The sequence below is a fragment of the Tripterygium wilfordii genome, chromosome 16 (genome assembly GCF_013401445.1).
Source record: "Tripterygium wilfordii isolate XIE 37 chromosome 16, ASM1340144v1, whole genome shotgun sequence".
In the NCBI taxonomy this organism is placed as follows: domain Eukaryota; kingdom Viridiplantae; phylum Streptophyta; class Magnoliopsida; order Celastrales; family Celastraceae; genus Tripterygium; species Tripterygium wilfordii.
In genome coordinates, this window is record NC_052247.1 from 4,420,173 (window position 1) to 4,435,661 (window position 15,489).

Here is a 15,489-nt window from a genome sequence, read left to right on the forward strand (position 1 = left end):
ATGGTAGGGTTGGTGTTGGCTTACCCGCTCCATTGACAACTTTGCTAGATACCTTGTATGCATGATTGTTAAAATCGCAATTTAAATCGCCCTAAGTAAGCAAAACAACACAAATCGTAATAAAAAACATTTTTTGTTGAGATCGTACGCTCATAATGTTCAATTTTTTCAATTTTATAAAGAAAATATATAAGCAATTTTTTGACAAAAAAACTTGTTCCTCCAGTTAAACCCAATTGTAGTCGTTAGAGCAGGTTTGCAACAATTAAGCTCAAATTCAATTATCAGACCTGACTTATTACTTACTAAACCCTGGTTAAATGTCGAGCCAGGTAATTGAATTTGGGCGAGCTTGTGACAGGGTGTCACAACATTGGGGTAGGGCTGGTGCAAGCTTACCCGCTCTATTGATAACCCTATTAGCAACTTTGTATGCATAGTTGTCAAATCACGATTTTGATCATCTTAAGTAAGCATAACACAAATCGTATTAAAAATCACATTTTGGTGAGATCATACTATCTTAGTGCCCGATTTTACCAATTTTACCCGCTTTATAAAGAAAATATAAAGAATTTGATGAAACCATGGCTCATCCATGTTGTTTTGAGCATATCACATCGAGTGAAGTAAATCCACAGCAGACGTGCCAGGGTTTTATAGACATGTTTCATACATAGCATATATTTATTTGTATAGCATGGTTATGAGTTTAATATGTTAAATTATTTGTTTTTGGGGTTAGATAATTTAGGAGGATTTATGAAAGTTTGGAAATAAAATAGAAAATAATTAGGAAATCAGCAGTGAAAATTAGGGCATATACTTACTTTTGTGTAAAATCAAGAGTTTATACATGATTTTGGTTAAATTTGTTGATCGGTGCTTATTTTGATTTATTTGTTATAGGCATGCTTAAATTTCTTAAAAGAAAATGTTGATAATCACTCTTAGTATATACTTGCCATTATTGGTTTGTTTGGAGTTTTTTTCTTTGTGAAAAAAGGGAAAATTCTAGGCCGATACTTTGAAGAAGATTTTTGGACATTTAGGTCCACTCAAAAAAACACATGGACACAAAATACCAATGAAAATGCCAATTACATCACTACCCTCGCTATATACCAATTCCGCTATATACCATTTCATGTTACTATTTCAAATCTAGAAGATTTAGGTGACGGTTCGGTACACTACCATCGCCATTAGACTCTCCTCATTGAAATGCACAATGTTCAGCCAAATTCTATATGACCATCGGAAAGGAAGACCCAAAGTTGACCGTTTTGTTCGCATAATGTTACTGTTTCAAATTATAACATAGACATTAAAAAGTTTTTCCACGTTATATAATGCTAATATTTTAATTGTATGATTTTATAGTTTCGAACTATAAAGGATTAAGAAAATAAATCAAATTATTTGATTGTATAATGTTACATTTTGAAAACTATAACATCTCAGATCTGTACAATTTCATATCTGAACTCAATACATCTCATATTACGATTTCAAATCTCATATTACATCTCAGATCTAAGGCTATGAAAGAAAATAAAAATGAGAAGATGAAGAAAAAGAAAACGAAGAAGATGATGGTGGAGGTGTGACGATGGTGGAGGAGCGACGATGTAGATGGACGATGACGGTGATCGAGGTGGACAATGACAGTGACAGATGTGGTAGTGGTGAAAATGAAGAGGAGATTTCTTAACTCTGGGTATTCTTACATCTATACCTATTGAAAAAAAAATTACAATCTAGAGAATTCAATTAAGCAACCAAAGAATTACAATCTAGAGAATTCAATGATGAACATTATTTGCATCCCATTTTTTACTAAGTACACCCCACTCTAGTGTGTTTTTAAAAGAGTTAATGGGGTGTACTTAGTAAAAAACGGGATACAAATAATGTTCATCGACTTCAATTAAGCAACCAAAGGATTGCATGTAAAGCTTGAAATAATGAGGAATACAGAGAAGAATACTAACTTGTCTCTAAATGTAATTGATTTTCTTAAGTCTTTACAAAGATGGAGAACCACCCTACATACAATCCAATGGAAAGAATAAAATAATATAGAGTTGTATTGTACAAAAGAAAAAGGGCTCCAAAGAGTCCCACCAAATACCAGAACTCCCGCTTAAAGAAAATGTACCCTACGGAGTTATTAACCTACTGATATGTCTTGCGCCATCCTACAGAGTTGTTGACCTATTGATATGTCTTGCTGATATGTCTTGTGACACCCCCCTTCAAGATGAACGTCAAGAATCAGGAACGTTCAGCTTGCGTAACAAATGAAGCAATTGACGAACAGGTATAGGTTTTGTCAAGAAATCACTAGGTTGCTCAGTGGAGGCAATATGACGAAGTTGCACCAAACCAAATTGAACTTTCTCCCGCACAAAATGGCAGTCGATTTCAATATGCTTGGTGCGCTCGTGAAAGACCGGGTTGTTACCGATGTGAATAGCATCTTGAGAATCACAATATAAGGAGATAGGCTGAGAATGAACACAATTGAGATCCCGAAGCAAAGCAGAAATCCAAACAAGCTCGCTACAAGTATTAGTCATGGCACGATACTCGGCCTCAACGGAAGAACGAGAAATAGTAACTTGTTTCTTAGATTTCCATGACACTAGAGCACCACCTAGAGTGATACAAAATCCACTTACTGATCGACGAGAGTCAGGGCAAGAAGCCCAATCTAAATTACAATATGCCTGTAATTCATAAGATGGAGCCAAAAGAAAGAAAATGCCTTGCCCGGGACATCCTTTCAAATATCGCAAAACTCGGTAAGCAGCATGAAGATGCTGATCAGTAGGAGAGTGTAAAGATTGGCTTAAGTTGTGTACAACATAACTCACATCAGGACGACTTAATGTGAGGTATGTAAGCCGGCCAATTAAACAACGATAAATGCTGGGATCTGGAAGCAAACAACCATCATCAACAGAAAGGTGTACATTCAATTCAGTAGGAGAGGCAAGAGGTTTGACATCTATACACTGAAAATCTCGAAGGAGATCCAATGTATACTTGCGTTGACTGATCATCAAGCCAGTGTTCGATCTATGAATTTCAAGGCCAAGAAAATACTTCATGGGGCCAAGATCTTTGAGTTTAAAACATGACCGAAGATGATCTTTAATCTTCTTGATAAGTGCCTCACTAGTGCCACGAATCACCATATCATCTACGTATAGAAGAAATGCCACAAAATCACCATCAAAGTGAACAAGGAGTAATCTGATTTGGATTGCTGGAAACCATAGGCAACCAAAACTGAGCAGAACTTGGCATTCCATTGACGTGAGGATTGCTTCAACCATAAATTGACTTCCTGAGTTTGCAAACCAAAGTTGACTATGAAGGAGGGGTCGCGTATCCCGAAGGTGGTGTCATGCATACCTCCTCATGGAGATCTCCATTAAGAAATGCATTCTGCACATCGAGTTGATGTAAAGACCACTTGCACATGGATGCCAATGCCAAGAAAATTCGAACCATAACCATTTTCACAACCGGAGAGAAAGTCTCCGTATAGTCAAAACCTGGCTTCTGAGTGAAACCTTGTGCTACCAAACGTGCCTATGGCGTTCAATAGTGCCATCAGAGTGAAATTTTGTTTTGTAGACCCATTTGGATCCAATGGCACGACGACCCTTTGGTAAAGAAGTTAAATCCCATGTATGTATGGTTATCCTTCAAAGCTTGTAACTCAACATCCATTGCTTGACACCAAACATGATCCTGCACTGCCTCATTAAAACTAGAGGGTTCTCTATGAGCAATAATAGTACACAAGAAAGCATTATAAGAGGTGGAAAAAATTTTATGAGCAAGGTGCTTACCAATGGAAATGGGAGACAGAGACTCAAGCATAGGAGGAGATTGGAATGAGGTGAGGCATGAAGCTTGATTGCAGTGATAATCCTGTAGGTGAGATGGAGGTCGTCGTTGTCTATGAGATTGATGAATAGGAGGGGATAGGGAAGTTGAAACCAACATGTCATCAATAGGAGAGGTTGTGTCTGCGAGAGTGGGTTCCATGATGTCGGTAGGCTCAATGGATGGTGACAATATTGGTGGGAAATATGGGAAGGTAGGACCAGATTGTGTTCCAAGGACAAAGGAATAGGAATTGTTGGAGATGAAAAATCGTTGTCAGGTGCAGCGGATTGTGGAGGTTGGTAAAATGGGAATTTGGTCTCATGAAATACCACATCCCGTGTGATGAATATTTCATGGGACTCAAGATCAATCAAGCGATATCCCTTCGTTCCATAAGGGTATCCGAGAAAGAGACAAGCACGAGCTCGAGCTCGAGCTTGAAATTTTGAACGAAGATGAGAGTGAACAGAAGCATAGCAAAGGCAGCCAAGAACACGAAGTTCATTGTAGTTGGGAGGCTTGTGAAAGAGAATTTGGAAAGGGCTGTGTTTGTCTAGTTGGTGTGAGGGTAGGCGATTGATGAGATGAACAGCTGTAAGAACACAAAACCTCCAAAAATTTTCAGGTAAATTTGCATGAAACCGTAGTGCTCTAGCAGTGGCTAGAATATGTTGATGTTTGCGTTATACGACTCCATTTTGTTGGGGTGTGTAGACGCAGGTAATTTGATGGACTATACCATGGGTAGCAAAGAAGTCAAACAATTTGAATTCAAGGCCATTATCAGAATGTAAAATTTTAACTTTGGTATGGAATGAGTTTCAACATATTCACAAAACTGATGGATATAAAATTTTGTCTCACCCTTTGAATGCATCAAGTGAAAAAAAATATTTATATCCATCAATGGAAATTGTAGAATGAGGACCCCATATGTCAACATGTAGAAGCTCAAAAGGAGAGAGAGTTTTAGTTACACTAACAGCAAAAGGTTGCCGTTTCATTTTGGCTAAAGGACATATTGAACAAAAATCAAAATGTTCACATTGAGGCTTGGGCAAAAGGGAAGTAACAGAGAGGGATGGATGTCCTAATCTATGATGCCAAAGCATTGAAGTGTGAGAGGTAGTTGCAGATGCCAAAACAGAATTGACATTGTTTGAAGATGAGGTCCGCAAAATATAAAGGCCTTTAAGCACGCTCCCCATTCCAATCTTCTTCAATGTGCTCGAGTCCTGCAAGAGACAAGATGTAGAATTAAAATTGAGTTCAAGCAAAGACAAAGATGTGAGCTTGCTCACTGAAATCAAATTAACATTGAATGAAGGGACACAGAGTACTTGAGTAAGGACAATGTTCCCAGGTAAAGAAACGGAACCCATATGTGTGACAACATGTTTGTCCCCATTTGGCAGAGTGACAAAAGAATCAACAAGAGGAGTCATAGAATCAAGAAAATTAATGGAACATACAATGTGGTCGTTTGCACCACTGTCCATTATCCAAGAAATGAAAGAAGTAGGACAAGAAGAAAACTCATCACAAGAAGATTTGGAAATGTTACCTGCTACTGCTGAAATGGATGACAGAGGAGAATGAATGTTGCTACCTCGATTTGGAGAGGCAGAAGAGGAGGTACTTTGAGAGGCATTTGCAGAATTGAGCTTGAGGAAATCTAGAAGTTGACTACACAATTCAGGGCCCATTTGTAAGGCAGATGAAGAAGGTGGTGGAATAATTTCAGAGGATACATGATGAGTAACATGGCCATGATCCCTTTTAGAATTGGTTCCATAGCGTTGGGATTGCTTGGGCTGACTAGGAGGGTGCCCATTGAGTTTGTAACACTTGTCAATGGTATGCCCTTGCTTGTGACAATAATTGCAAGATAATTGCTCACGGCGTCCTTAAGGAACAAAAGGACTCGTTCGTGCAGAGTCATGGAGAGTTGATGTTTTAACGGCCATGGCGAATGAGTCATGAGACAATGTTGTCGGAATAGGGGAAATATGTGTGATGTTCTGTTGGCGTTCCTGATGTTGAATCATTGAAAAAAATTTATAGATCCCAAGAAGGGGATCCATAGAGAGTATTTGACTGCAAGTGACTGAAAAAACTTCATTAAGACCCATTAGAAAGAACATGATATACTCCTTCTGTTGGTGATGTTGGAGTGTGGATTTGGAACCGCAAGTGCAAACAGGAAAGGTGTTGTAGTAGACAAGTTCATCCCATAGTACCTTCTGCTTTGTGTAGTACTCTGTGACGCTCATAGTACCCTGGTGGGTATTTCCCATGGCTTGGCGAAGCTCATAGATTCAAGTATCGTTAGAAGCAGCATATCGGGTCTGCAAGTCTAACCACAGCTCACGCGTAGAGGTGTTGCTGGATAGACTACCAGTAATCTCCTTAGAGATACAATTAAGGAACCAAGTAACAGGAAGGCTATTACAATGTTTCCAAGAGGCATATCGAGAATCTCTTGATACAACGCTAGACAATACACCATCAACAAAACTCTGTTTATTGCGAGCTTCAAGTGCCGTAAGCATCGTACGGCTCCAAACATGATAATTATCTTCTCCTGTGAGCACAATGGAGATGATTTTGGTCACTGCATAATCTGTTGCAGTGAGATTGAATGGATCGTCAAGAGGATTTGACGATGAAGCACCAATATTGGTAACTGTAGCAGACCCGTCAAGAATGGCTGGAGGTGTAGTAGACATGATGAGAAAGTGAAAATCGAAAACTTGGATCAAAGCTCCGATACCATGTAAAGCTTGAAATAATGAGGAATAAGAGAAGAATACTAACTTGTCTGTAAAAGGTAATTGATTTTCTTAAGTCTTTACAAAGATGGAGAACCACCCTATATACAATCCAATGGAAAGATAAAATAATATAGAGTTGTATTGTATAAAAGAAAAAGGGCTCCAAAGAGTCCCACCAAATACCTTGACCTGCTGATATGTCCTGTTGATATGTCTTGTGACATTGCAATCTAGAGGACAACTAGCAAAGTTGTATAACAGTGATTAAGAACCTCTATTTACTATGTACACGACATGATAATGTTATGTATTAACTATTCAATTAAGTAGCATGATACCAAAAAAACAACGAGATTTTATTTGCACATCATATTTTATAAATTTACACCCAAAAAATAATGAATTGACCAAAATGCCTTTTACTTGTAAAATACGAAATTGTAAGTTGTTAAGTTCACACCACTAATAAACAAAACCCACAACCTTTCTGAATTTAATCGGGGAGATCCTATCAGAACTGGTAATTGCACAAACCTTCTGAATTTGCTCCTATTCTACAACAATTTAAGTTGGAATCCTCCAGTTGAGCTTGGAAAGCTGGCTCAATACTTGCTTCACTTGGTAAACTAAGCAAGCTTCAGACCCTAGCAGTACATACCACCATGCTTTCGGGGGAGATTTCGCCAAACATAGGAAATTGTTCGGAGCTTGTTGACTTATTTCTTCATGAGAATGCTCTCTCCGGTTCCCTGCCACCAGATCTGGGTAAGCTATACCATTAAATGCAAACTAACTTAAAATTAAAATTAAAAACACTTTTACTCTTATTAGTATTCCATTAAAATACCAGATCAGCAGCACAATTTGCTCATCGTGCAACCACCATTTGGCCAAGTCCCCTTACCACTGCCTCTGCCGGCACCAGCAGCACCATCGCAAATTGCCGCCGCCAACTCCATGACCATCTGTCCGTCGTCACTAAACTCTGACAATTACTCTCCACCCCTCCCTCTCAATACAACCACAAGACAGAAAAAAGGCCATGAAATGCCTAATCAAACGATGCAAGCATGAGACATATAGGTTACCGACCATTAACAACATTTCCCTTATCCTTCTTGATGGCATAGAAACCATAGCAGACTCCCATTGCTCTGTATTCTTACCTTCCCCGAAGGTCTTGCATTCACTTAAATTGATCATACCTTAAAAGAGAAAAAACGCTAACAAAGCAACGCCAAAACTTTGAAGCTTAAAATTTATTTAAACCAAATACATCACTCCACTTATTACAAGAATACGCTAGTCCCATTGAACCACCTCAACTGCTGTCGCTAAAAATGGGTAATATAGAAACAGAGAAGTTAAAGATTAAGTTTATAAAACGTCAATGGCGCACAGACACACCTACGACATCCAACCCCAAAATAATGGAAGTTCAATTACTCTGTAATAATCAGAACCCACATGAAAGTTGAAACAATGATCCTATATATCCCAGGAAAAAACCTGGACAACAATACAAAAACACTAGTCCAGAATGCAAGCCTTCATATTCAACCTGAGACATTATTACACAAGATGCTTTTGGAGCCCAATGATAATTAGGCTACTACAATAGCATCATTCAAATCTCCGTTCTTATGGGATAATCACAAGGCTGTCTAATTGAATTCAGAAACAATAATCTGACATGACATAAAGTTAAAGAACCAATGCAGAACAAATCAAAAGGCATGGAAACGCGTTTTTTTTCTTTCCAAAATAACATTACATGGTCAATTTATTTGATGTACAACACCCAATAACAATTATTTAAGCAAAATAACATCTGACGCTACTCCAAATAGCGTCATTTGTACTTGAATTTAACAATGCCGCTACTCTCCGTTAAAAAAAAAAACCCTAATGATACTATTTATTACCAGTAACATCATTAATAATAATAACGTTCTGATCAACATCTTTAATTTTTTTTTTATAAAGACGACCCTATTCACAACAGCGTCATTAACTTGTTAGATTAATGACAATGTTGTGAACAGTGTCATTATACTTTATGCTTTTCAATCTTTATTAGGAATGAAACATGAGAATTCTTCGGGAAATGAAATGATTGGTTCAAACGAGGGCGCTGAACCCCACATTTCATTCCTAATAAAACAAGATTGAAAAGTAAAAATCATAAAGCATAATGACACTCACAACATCATTAATCTAACAAATTAATGACGTTGTTGTTAACATCATCTTTATAAAAAAAAAAAAAATTAAAGAAGCATATCAGAGCAATATCATTAGGCAATTTTTATAAAAAATGAATGATAAATACTCGTAGTAGCCTCATTGTTAGTACAAATGACGTTACTCGGAGTAGCATCAAATGCTATTTTGCTAAATAATTGTTGTTCAACATTATATTGCTATTTAATTATATCATGAGTGTTATTTAACAACAAAAAAAAAAACCTCAAGGAAAGACTTAAAACGGGCCTAACAGGACTGCAAGTGTTATTATTTTGGAGGCATGAACTACAACTGATATACTACAAAACCTCAATGTTAGAAACCATTATTTCCAAGAAATCATAAAAACATACAAAATCCCTAGAATCCTTCCTGTAGTGTCAAAATCGTACATAAATCAAAGAAAATGCAATAATTAAAATAAAAACGAGCAGAAAAAGTGAAAACAAGTTCAACTGCTTATTTTAGGCCTCAAAGGTAGTGACAATTAGACATCATCATTAGTTATCTGATAATACGTGCATTAAATTGCATCACAGGCCAACATAAAACTCTATTATACCAGAAATTGGCATAAATAAACAACCAGCACCCATTAAACATTAATAAAAGAAATAGGACATTAATATAAGCTACACAAGAAGTAGGAAAATGTAACAATGCATGAAACAGAAACCTAAGCAATTTAAATGGGTTAGAGAAAGCCGAGTAAAATGTCATGAGAAAGCCGAGTAAAATGTCATGTGCATCAGAGAGATTCCCAAAGACAACTCATCATTCTCAAGCAGAGTGTTGATGTCTCTGTCCGATTTATGTCAAGTGGCGGTATTAACACCCCTCAAATTGGTATTTGCACCCCAAATTTTTTGAGATGACGTGCACGTTAGACTACACCAATAAACATTTAATGCCATACACATGGCATCTAAAAAAATTTTGAGTACAAATATCAATACTAAGGATGTCACTACCACCACCCTTTATCTTCACTTGCACAAACTGTATCTTGTTTTTAATAAAAAAAGGAAAATTCCCAAAAGAAGTAATTCAAAAGATAAATTCTCTGAAGGCAAGAAGAATATTAAGAACATAAGCCTCCTCTAGTCCTCTTGCTCTTTCGTGAATAGTTGCACGGCAACCTCTTCTCTACGGCGTTGAACAGCCACCACCACAGCCAAGTCCATTCACCCATTTGATTTCTTCCTCTTGTCCCCTAAATCAAGAAATTTGAACTCAATTCTTTGATTTTGCTTGGCTTTGCAACAAAGTGGGGTTTGACACCATAAATACAAGTTTAGTTGAAAATTGTTGGATTACAATGTTAGGGTTCTTGACCCAAATTGAGGGTTTGTTAAATTGACGTTAGGTTTGATAAATTAAGTCATAATATGCTATTTTTCATTAGGTTGGCTCATTGGATAGTACTTGGAGCTTATTGCTTAATCGTGTAAAGTCGTGTCTACATGATGTACTGAAACTACCACCCTCTTTGATAAATCTTTGTATGTCTTATATATAATCATTGTAGGGAAAACTTCTACCCTATTTGATAATTCCTTCTATGCCTCGTGTTAATTCATTGTAGGAATTTTATAAATTTTTAAATTCCATACAATGATTATATACAAGACATACAAAGATTTATCAAAGAGGGTGGTAGTTTTCCTACCTCTTGTAGACACAACTTTACACGATTAAGCAATAAGTTACAAGTACTATCCAATGAGTCATCCTAATGAAAAATAATATATTATGACTTAATTTATCAAACCTAACATCAATTTAATAAAACCTTCAATTTGGGTGAAGAACCCTAATATTGTAATCTAACAATTTTCAACTAAATTTGTATCTATTGAGATAATAGTATTTACCCAAGCGTAGAGACATTTGAAGAAGTTCTTAGTGGACAAAAACAATATATTTATGGTGTCAAACCCCACATTGTTGCAAAGCCAAGCAAGATCAAAGAGGAGTTCAAATCTCTTGATCTAGGAAACAAGAGGAAGAAATCAAATAGGTGAATGTACTTGGCTGTGGTAGTAGCTAGTCGGAGTCTCTAGGGTGGCCGAAAGCTGTTCACCGCCGTGGAGAAGAGGTTGTCGTGCAGCTATTCACGAAAGAGCAAGAGGACTAGAGGAGGCTTGTGTTGTAGCTTCCCCGTGAGAGCACTCTTGTTAGGTTTTGTCTTCTATTTTTTTATTATTTTTTTTAACTTAATCGATTCAGATTTATTTCATAAATTCAGATTTTATTTCTGTTTTATTTTGTTTTCTTTTTCAAAAGACTATCCTGTCCTTCAATTTCTAAAATTTACATTTATGCCACTTGTATAATTACAATTCTGCCATCATCTATTCCATTGAATATTCTTATGATTAAATCCATTACGTTTTAATATTTCTAAATTTACAATTATAACCTCTACAACCCTATGTGGCTAAATGGATATTACTACTAAGGACACTTGTTCGTTTTAACGAACCCACAAAATACGGGGTATTACATCCTTCCCCATTAAACAAAAATTTCGTCCTCAAAATTTATCCAACTTTCTAAACTTAAACACGTGTAACTAACCGTGCACAACACTACATGCTTACTACTCATGAATTCACAACACAAGAATTGCAAGCATTCAGGTTATCAAGAACCGTAATTCCCAAATGAAATCAACCTCAGTTTAAATATTAAAACATAAAATAAAAATCATACTAAGCCATGTCAGGCACCAAGAAAAGACTAACAATTCTCCCTTACAATTCGGACAGGCCATTCAGATGGATACAATCCAAATAAGTTGGTTTCAATCACCTCAAAATTCACAATCGCTTTGCAAAAGCAGACAAGCTGAATACAGAAATAGAGGAAATAATTCGTATGAGCTACCGGAAAGTAAAGATTAAAAAGAAAAACAGCAACAATAGCATTAAACTTACAATACATACAAGATTCCGAAGTTCAGCTACTAAAGTTGGCAGATTTCTCATATGCATCAAGCATCAGAGACATTCCCACAAAAGCTTCAAAAAAAAGCAAGTTTCATGGCAGAAAATCATCTACTCTAACTACAGGCAATCGCATTACAAAACTTGGGAAAACAAAGATTGAAAAGCCCATCAGCAATCAAGAAGAACGAGATCAAGAAAAAAAAAAAAAAAACAGAAAGAAAAGAAGCCTGAATGCCTCAGATTAAATTAGTTTCATAGAAATAACTCTCAAAGTATATTTAATCCCATCATAGGCACATGGCACAAATTTTACACAAACAAACGGAAGTAAGAGAAAAATCGGTACAACAACAGCATAACCATCGACAAAAATCTTGCAGCTGCAAGCAAACAATCAATCAAAACTAAGAATACTGTATTACCATAAGAGAAGGAAGAAGGACGCTCAGGTTTCCTCACGAAGAATTACATTGGCGCAAAGCTAGGGTTTAGGGCTTCCGCCGGTTATATATAGAACAAAGCACCACGAAGTCGGATTTAGAAATTAGAAGAAGATGCTTGATATTTCATATGCGCCGCGATGTTTTATGTAATTTACGAATCAACCCTACTATCAGTTCTCCTCCAATCTCCAGTACTTCTCAATAGTTTTTAGGTTTTTGGGACGAGCGGGCTTTAAGAGTAAGGCACTAGACCCAAGCCCAGCCCATAATTAGGATCAGTACCATATAATGCCCAAAGGATTTGGGGTAGAACAAGTGACCTGCTCCTCACTGCTATTGCCGCCCGCAGCACCTGCCTCTCACATAGTCACATCCGCCTATAAATGGTTAGGAACCAAACTTGTAGTGGCCAAAATTCAACTAGGCCCACTAATCTCCTAAGTTGGACCCAAGCCCAATTGAAGTCTATAAATTGTCTAGGGCCATCAGCACACTAACATGGGCTCAAGCCCAACATCATTATTTATGGGCTTAGCTCAATATCCTTGTCTATTTTTCTAGCTCCATTAGATCAAGGCCCATGGCCCACCAACTGATCACATCAAACGTCACTAGTCTGACATCCATCAGGCGTCATTACAACTTGCATCATAACTGCCACCCATAACGGATGTCAGACCAACCTACTAGACAAACATCCACCTGCAACAAGGTATTAAAATCTGACAAACCGCCTGACAACCACCTAACATAGAGCCAATAAGTGAATTGCCAGGCGCCATACGCCATATCACCTTTTGACCTGTCCCCACTTGATAAACAGTTGCAAAATGGATCCTTCGGTATGAATGGATGGCATAACTATCATGACCCCACTTGATAAGTTTGATGACCTCAGGTTTGATTATTCTTTTCTTGCATTGTCAGTTAAAGCATACATATACATTTCCCATAAAGACATTTTATTCCTATCTCCTTGTAACACCTGGCCAGTCTAAAGTCTTTTCAAGCGCCTAGCCTATCTCAATCACTCCTTTTTTACTTTATACATCTACTTTACAACTTATTGAAAACTACTTTTACCTATCAAAAAACCAACTTGTATGGGCCCAAGGCCCAAGACATTACTTTTACCAAAAGTAACATACCACTTGTTACAACAATATATATAAATAGTCTTTCCCTATTTTGGGGAGGGGCGTGCACAAATAAGCCTAAAACACTTGGTCTAAATTATCTATCACTATTCTCTGCATAAATATTCAGCTCAAACACCATCCTTTGCCAGTCTCCATCCACGATCATCCCTTTTCCTATCCTTGCTAAAACACTTAGGCCCAATATCCTTGTCTATTTTTCTAGCTCCATTAGATCAAGGCCCATGGCCCTCCAACTGATCACATTAGACGTCACTAGTCTGACATCCATCAGGCATCATTACAGCTTGCATTATAATTGCCACCCATAACAGATGCCAGACCATCCTACTAGACAAACATCCGTCTGCACACAAGGTATTAAAATCTGACAAACCACCTGACAACCACCCAACGTAGAGCCAATAAGTGAACCACTAGACGCCATATCACCTTTTGACCTGTGCCCACTTGATAAACAGCTGCAAAATGGATCCTTTGGTATGAATGGATGGCATAACTATCATGACCCCACTTGACAGGTTTGATGACCCCACTTGACAGGTTTGATGACCTCAGGTTTGATTATTCTTTTCTTACATTGCCAGTTAAAGCATGCATATACATTTCTCATAAAGACATTTTATTCCTATCTCCTTGTAACACCTGGCCAGTCTAAAGTCTTTTCAGGCGCCTAGCCTATCTCAATCACTCCTTTTTTACTTTATAGATCTACTTTACCACTTACTGAATGTTGAATAGAGTGTTAGAAGATTTACCCAAGATTTAGTTAGGGAGTCAAAGATTTATGTTGAATAGAGTGTTAGAAGATTTACCCAAGATTTAGTTAGGGAGTCAAAGATTTACCCAAGATTTACTTCTTGGAGTCAAAGATTTATGTTGAATAGAGTGTTAGAAGATTTACCCAAGATTTAGTTAGGGAGTCAAAGATTTACCCAAGATTTACTTCTTTTTCCTTGTGTTTAAGAGATATGTACATGTTATATATACCTCCGATTGTGAGAAGAATTATATTGCAAAAAATTCATTCTCCTAAAATTAACTTGGTATCGGAGCAAGTTCTCTTAACATACTACCTCACCATCACCGTAGCTACTAGGGGCCGACTGCTCCAACCAGGTCTGACTATCCGACAGAAGTCGATTGCTTCTTCCATAACAGGTGCCGATTGCACCATTGAATCAGAATCTCATCTAGAAATTACAAACAACTCATGGTTGAATCTGGTGCTCTTATAGTTCCACCTGTGGTGACGCCAACTCAAGAACCAACCTCTATTCCTTATGGGATCAAACTGAATGGCTCAAATTTCACTCTCTGGTCTCAGGTGGTTACTATGTTCATTGCTGGACGGGGAAAGATGGAATATCTCAAAGGTACGACCTCGAAACCTACTGTTAGTGACTCTACATATAACAAGTGGATGATGGAGGATGCTACTGTAAAAGGCTGGCTTATTGGCTCTATGGAGGCCGATATAATGAATCTTTTTATTCGTTTACCCACTGCGAATGATGTTTGGGATGCTGTGTCTCAAACATATTTTGAGGGTGCTGATAAATCTATTTTGTATGATCTGTCTCGAAAAGCTATGGCAACTAAGCAGGCAGGGCGACCTGTGGCTACATACTATTCCGATCTTAAGGTTATTTGGCAGGAGCTTGATCATCGTCGTCCAATTACCTTTACTCAGCCAGATGTGATTAAGACTCGAATGGCTGAAATTGATGAAGATCGAGTCTATTCTTTTTTGGCTGGGCTTGATGATATATATGATTCTGTTCGAGGAGATATTCTTCGTACTAATCCTCTACCTGGACCTAATAATGCTTTCTCAACTGTGAGACGTGAAAAACTTCGTCGGAATACAATGATGCCTTCAGAAGTTCCTCAGATGGCTATGGTAGTTCGAAAATATGGAACTCCAACAAGTTCTTTGTCACTTTCAGTACCTACTGGTGGTAAATGTACTCATTGCGGCAGCACCAAACATACTGTAGATACTTGCTTC

The 15,489-nt window shown here is 37.5% G+C and overlaps 1 protein-coding gene, 1 long non-coding RNA gene and 1 other non-coding gene across 5 annotated transcripts; all 3 read right to left on the bottom strand.

The window, feature by feature from the left end:
• Positions 1 to 2,270: 2,270 nt before the first annotated feature.
• LOC119980696 (uncharacterized mitochondrial protein AtMg00810-like) lies at positions 2,271 to 3,320 on the bottom strand. Its single transcript, XM_038823490.1, has one exon. It carries the CDS (start codon positions 3,318 to 3,320, stop codon positions 2,271 to 2,273), a length of 1,050 nt encoding a protein of 349 aa, XP_038679418.1.
• A 3,687-nt stretch (positions 3,321 to 7,007) lies between these two features.
• LOC119980594 lies at positions 7,008 to 12,438 on the bottom strand. 3 transcript variants are annotated; one of them, XR_005463908.1, is made up of 4 exons: positions 12,301 to 12,315; positions 11,876 to 11,950; positions 7,528 to 7,885; positions 7,008 to 7,429 (listed from the first exon to the last, which is right to left on the bottom strand). It is a non-coding gene; the product is annotated as an uncharacterized LOC119980594 (long non-coding RNA). The 3 variants fall into 3 exon arrangements; XR_005463907.1 differs by lacking the exon at positions 11,876 to 11,950 and having other exon boundaries at positions 12,301 to 12,438; XR_005463906.1 differs by lacking the exons at positions 11,876 to 11,950; positions 12,301 to 12,315 and having other exon boundaries at positions 7,528 to 8,386.
• LOC119981595 lies at positions 12,107 to 12,178 on the bottom strand. Its single transcript, XR_005464200.1, has one exon. It is a non-coding gene; the product is annotated as a small nucleolar RNA Z267 (small nucleolar RNA).
• Positions 12,439 to 15,489: the final 3,051 nt, after the last annotated feature.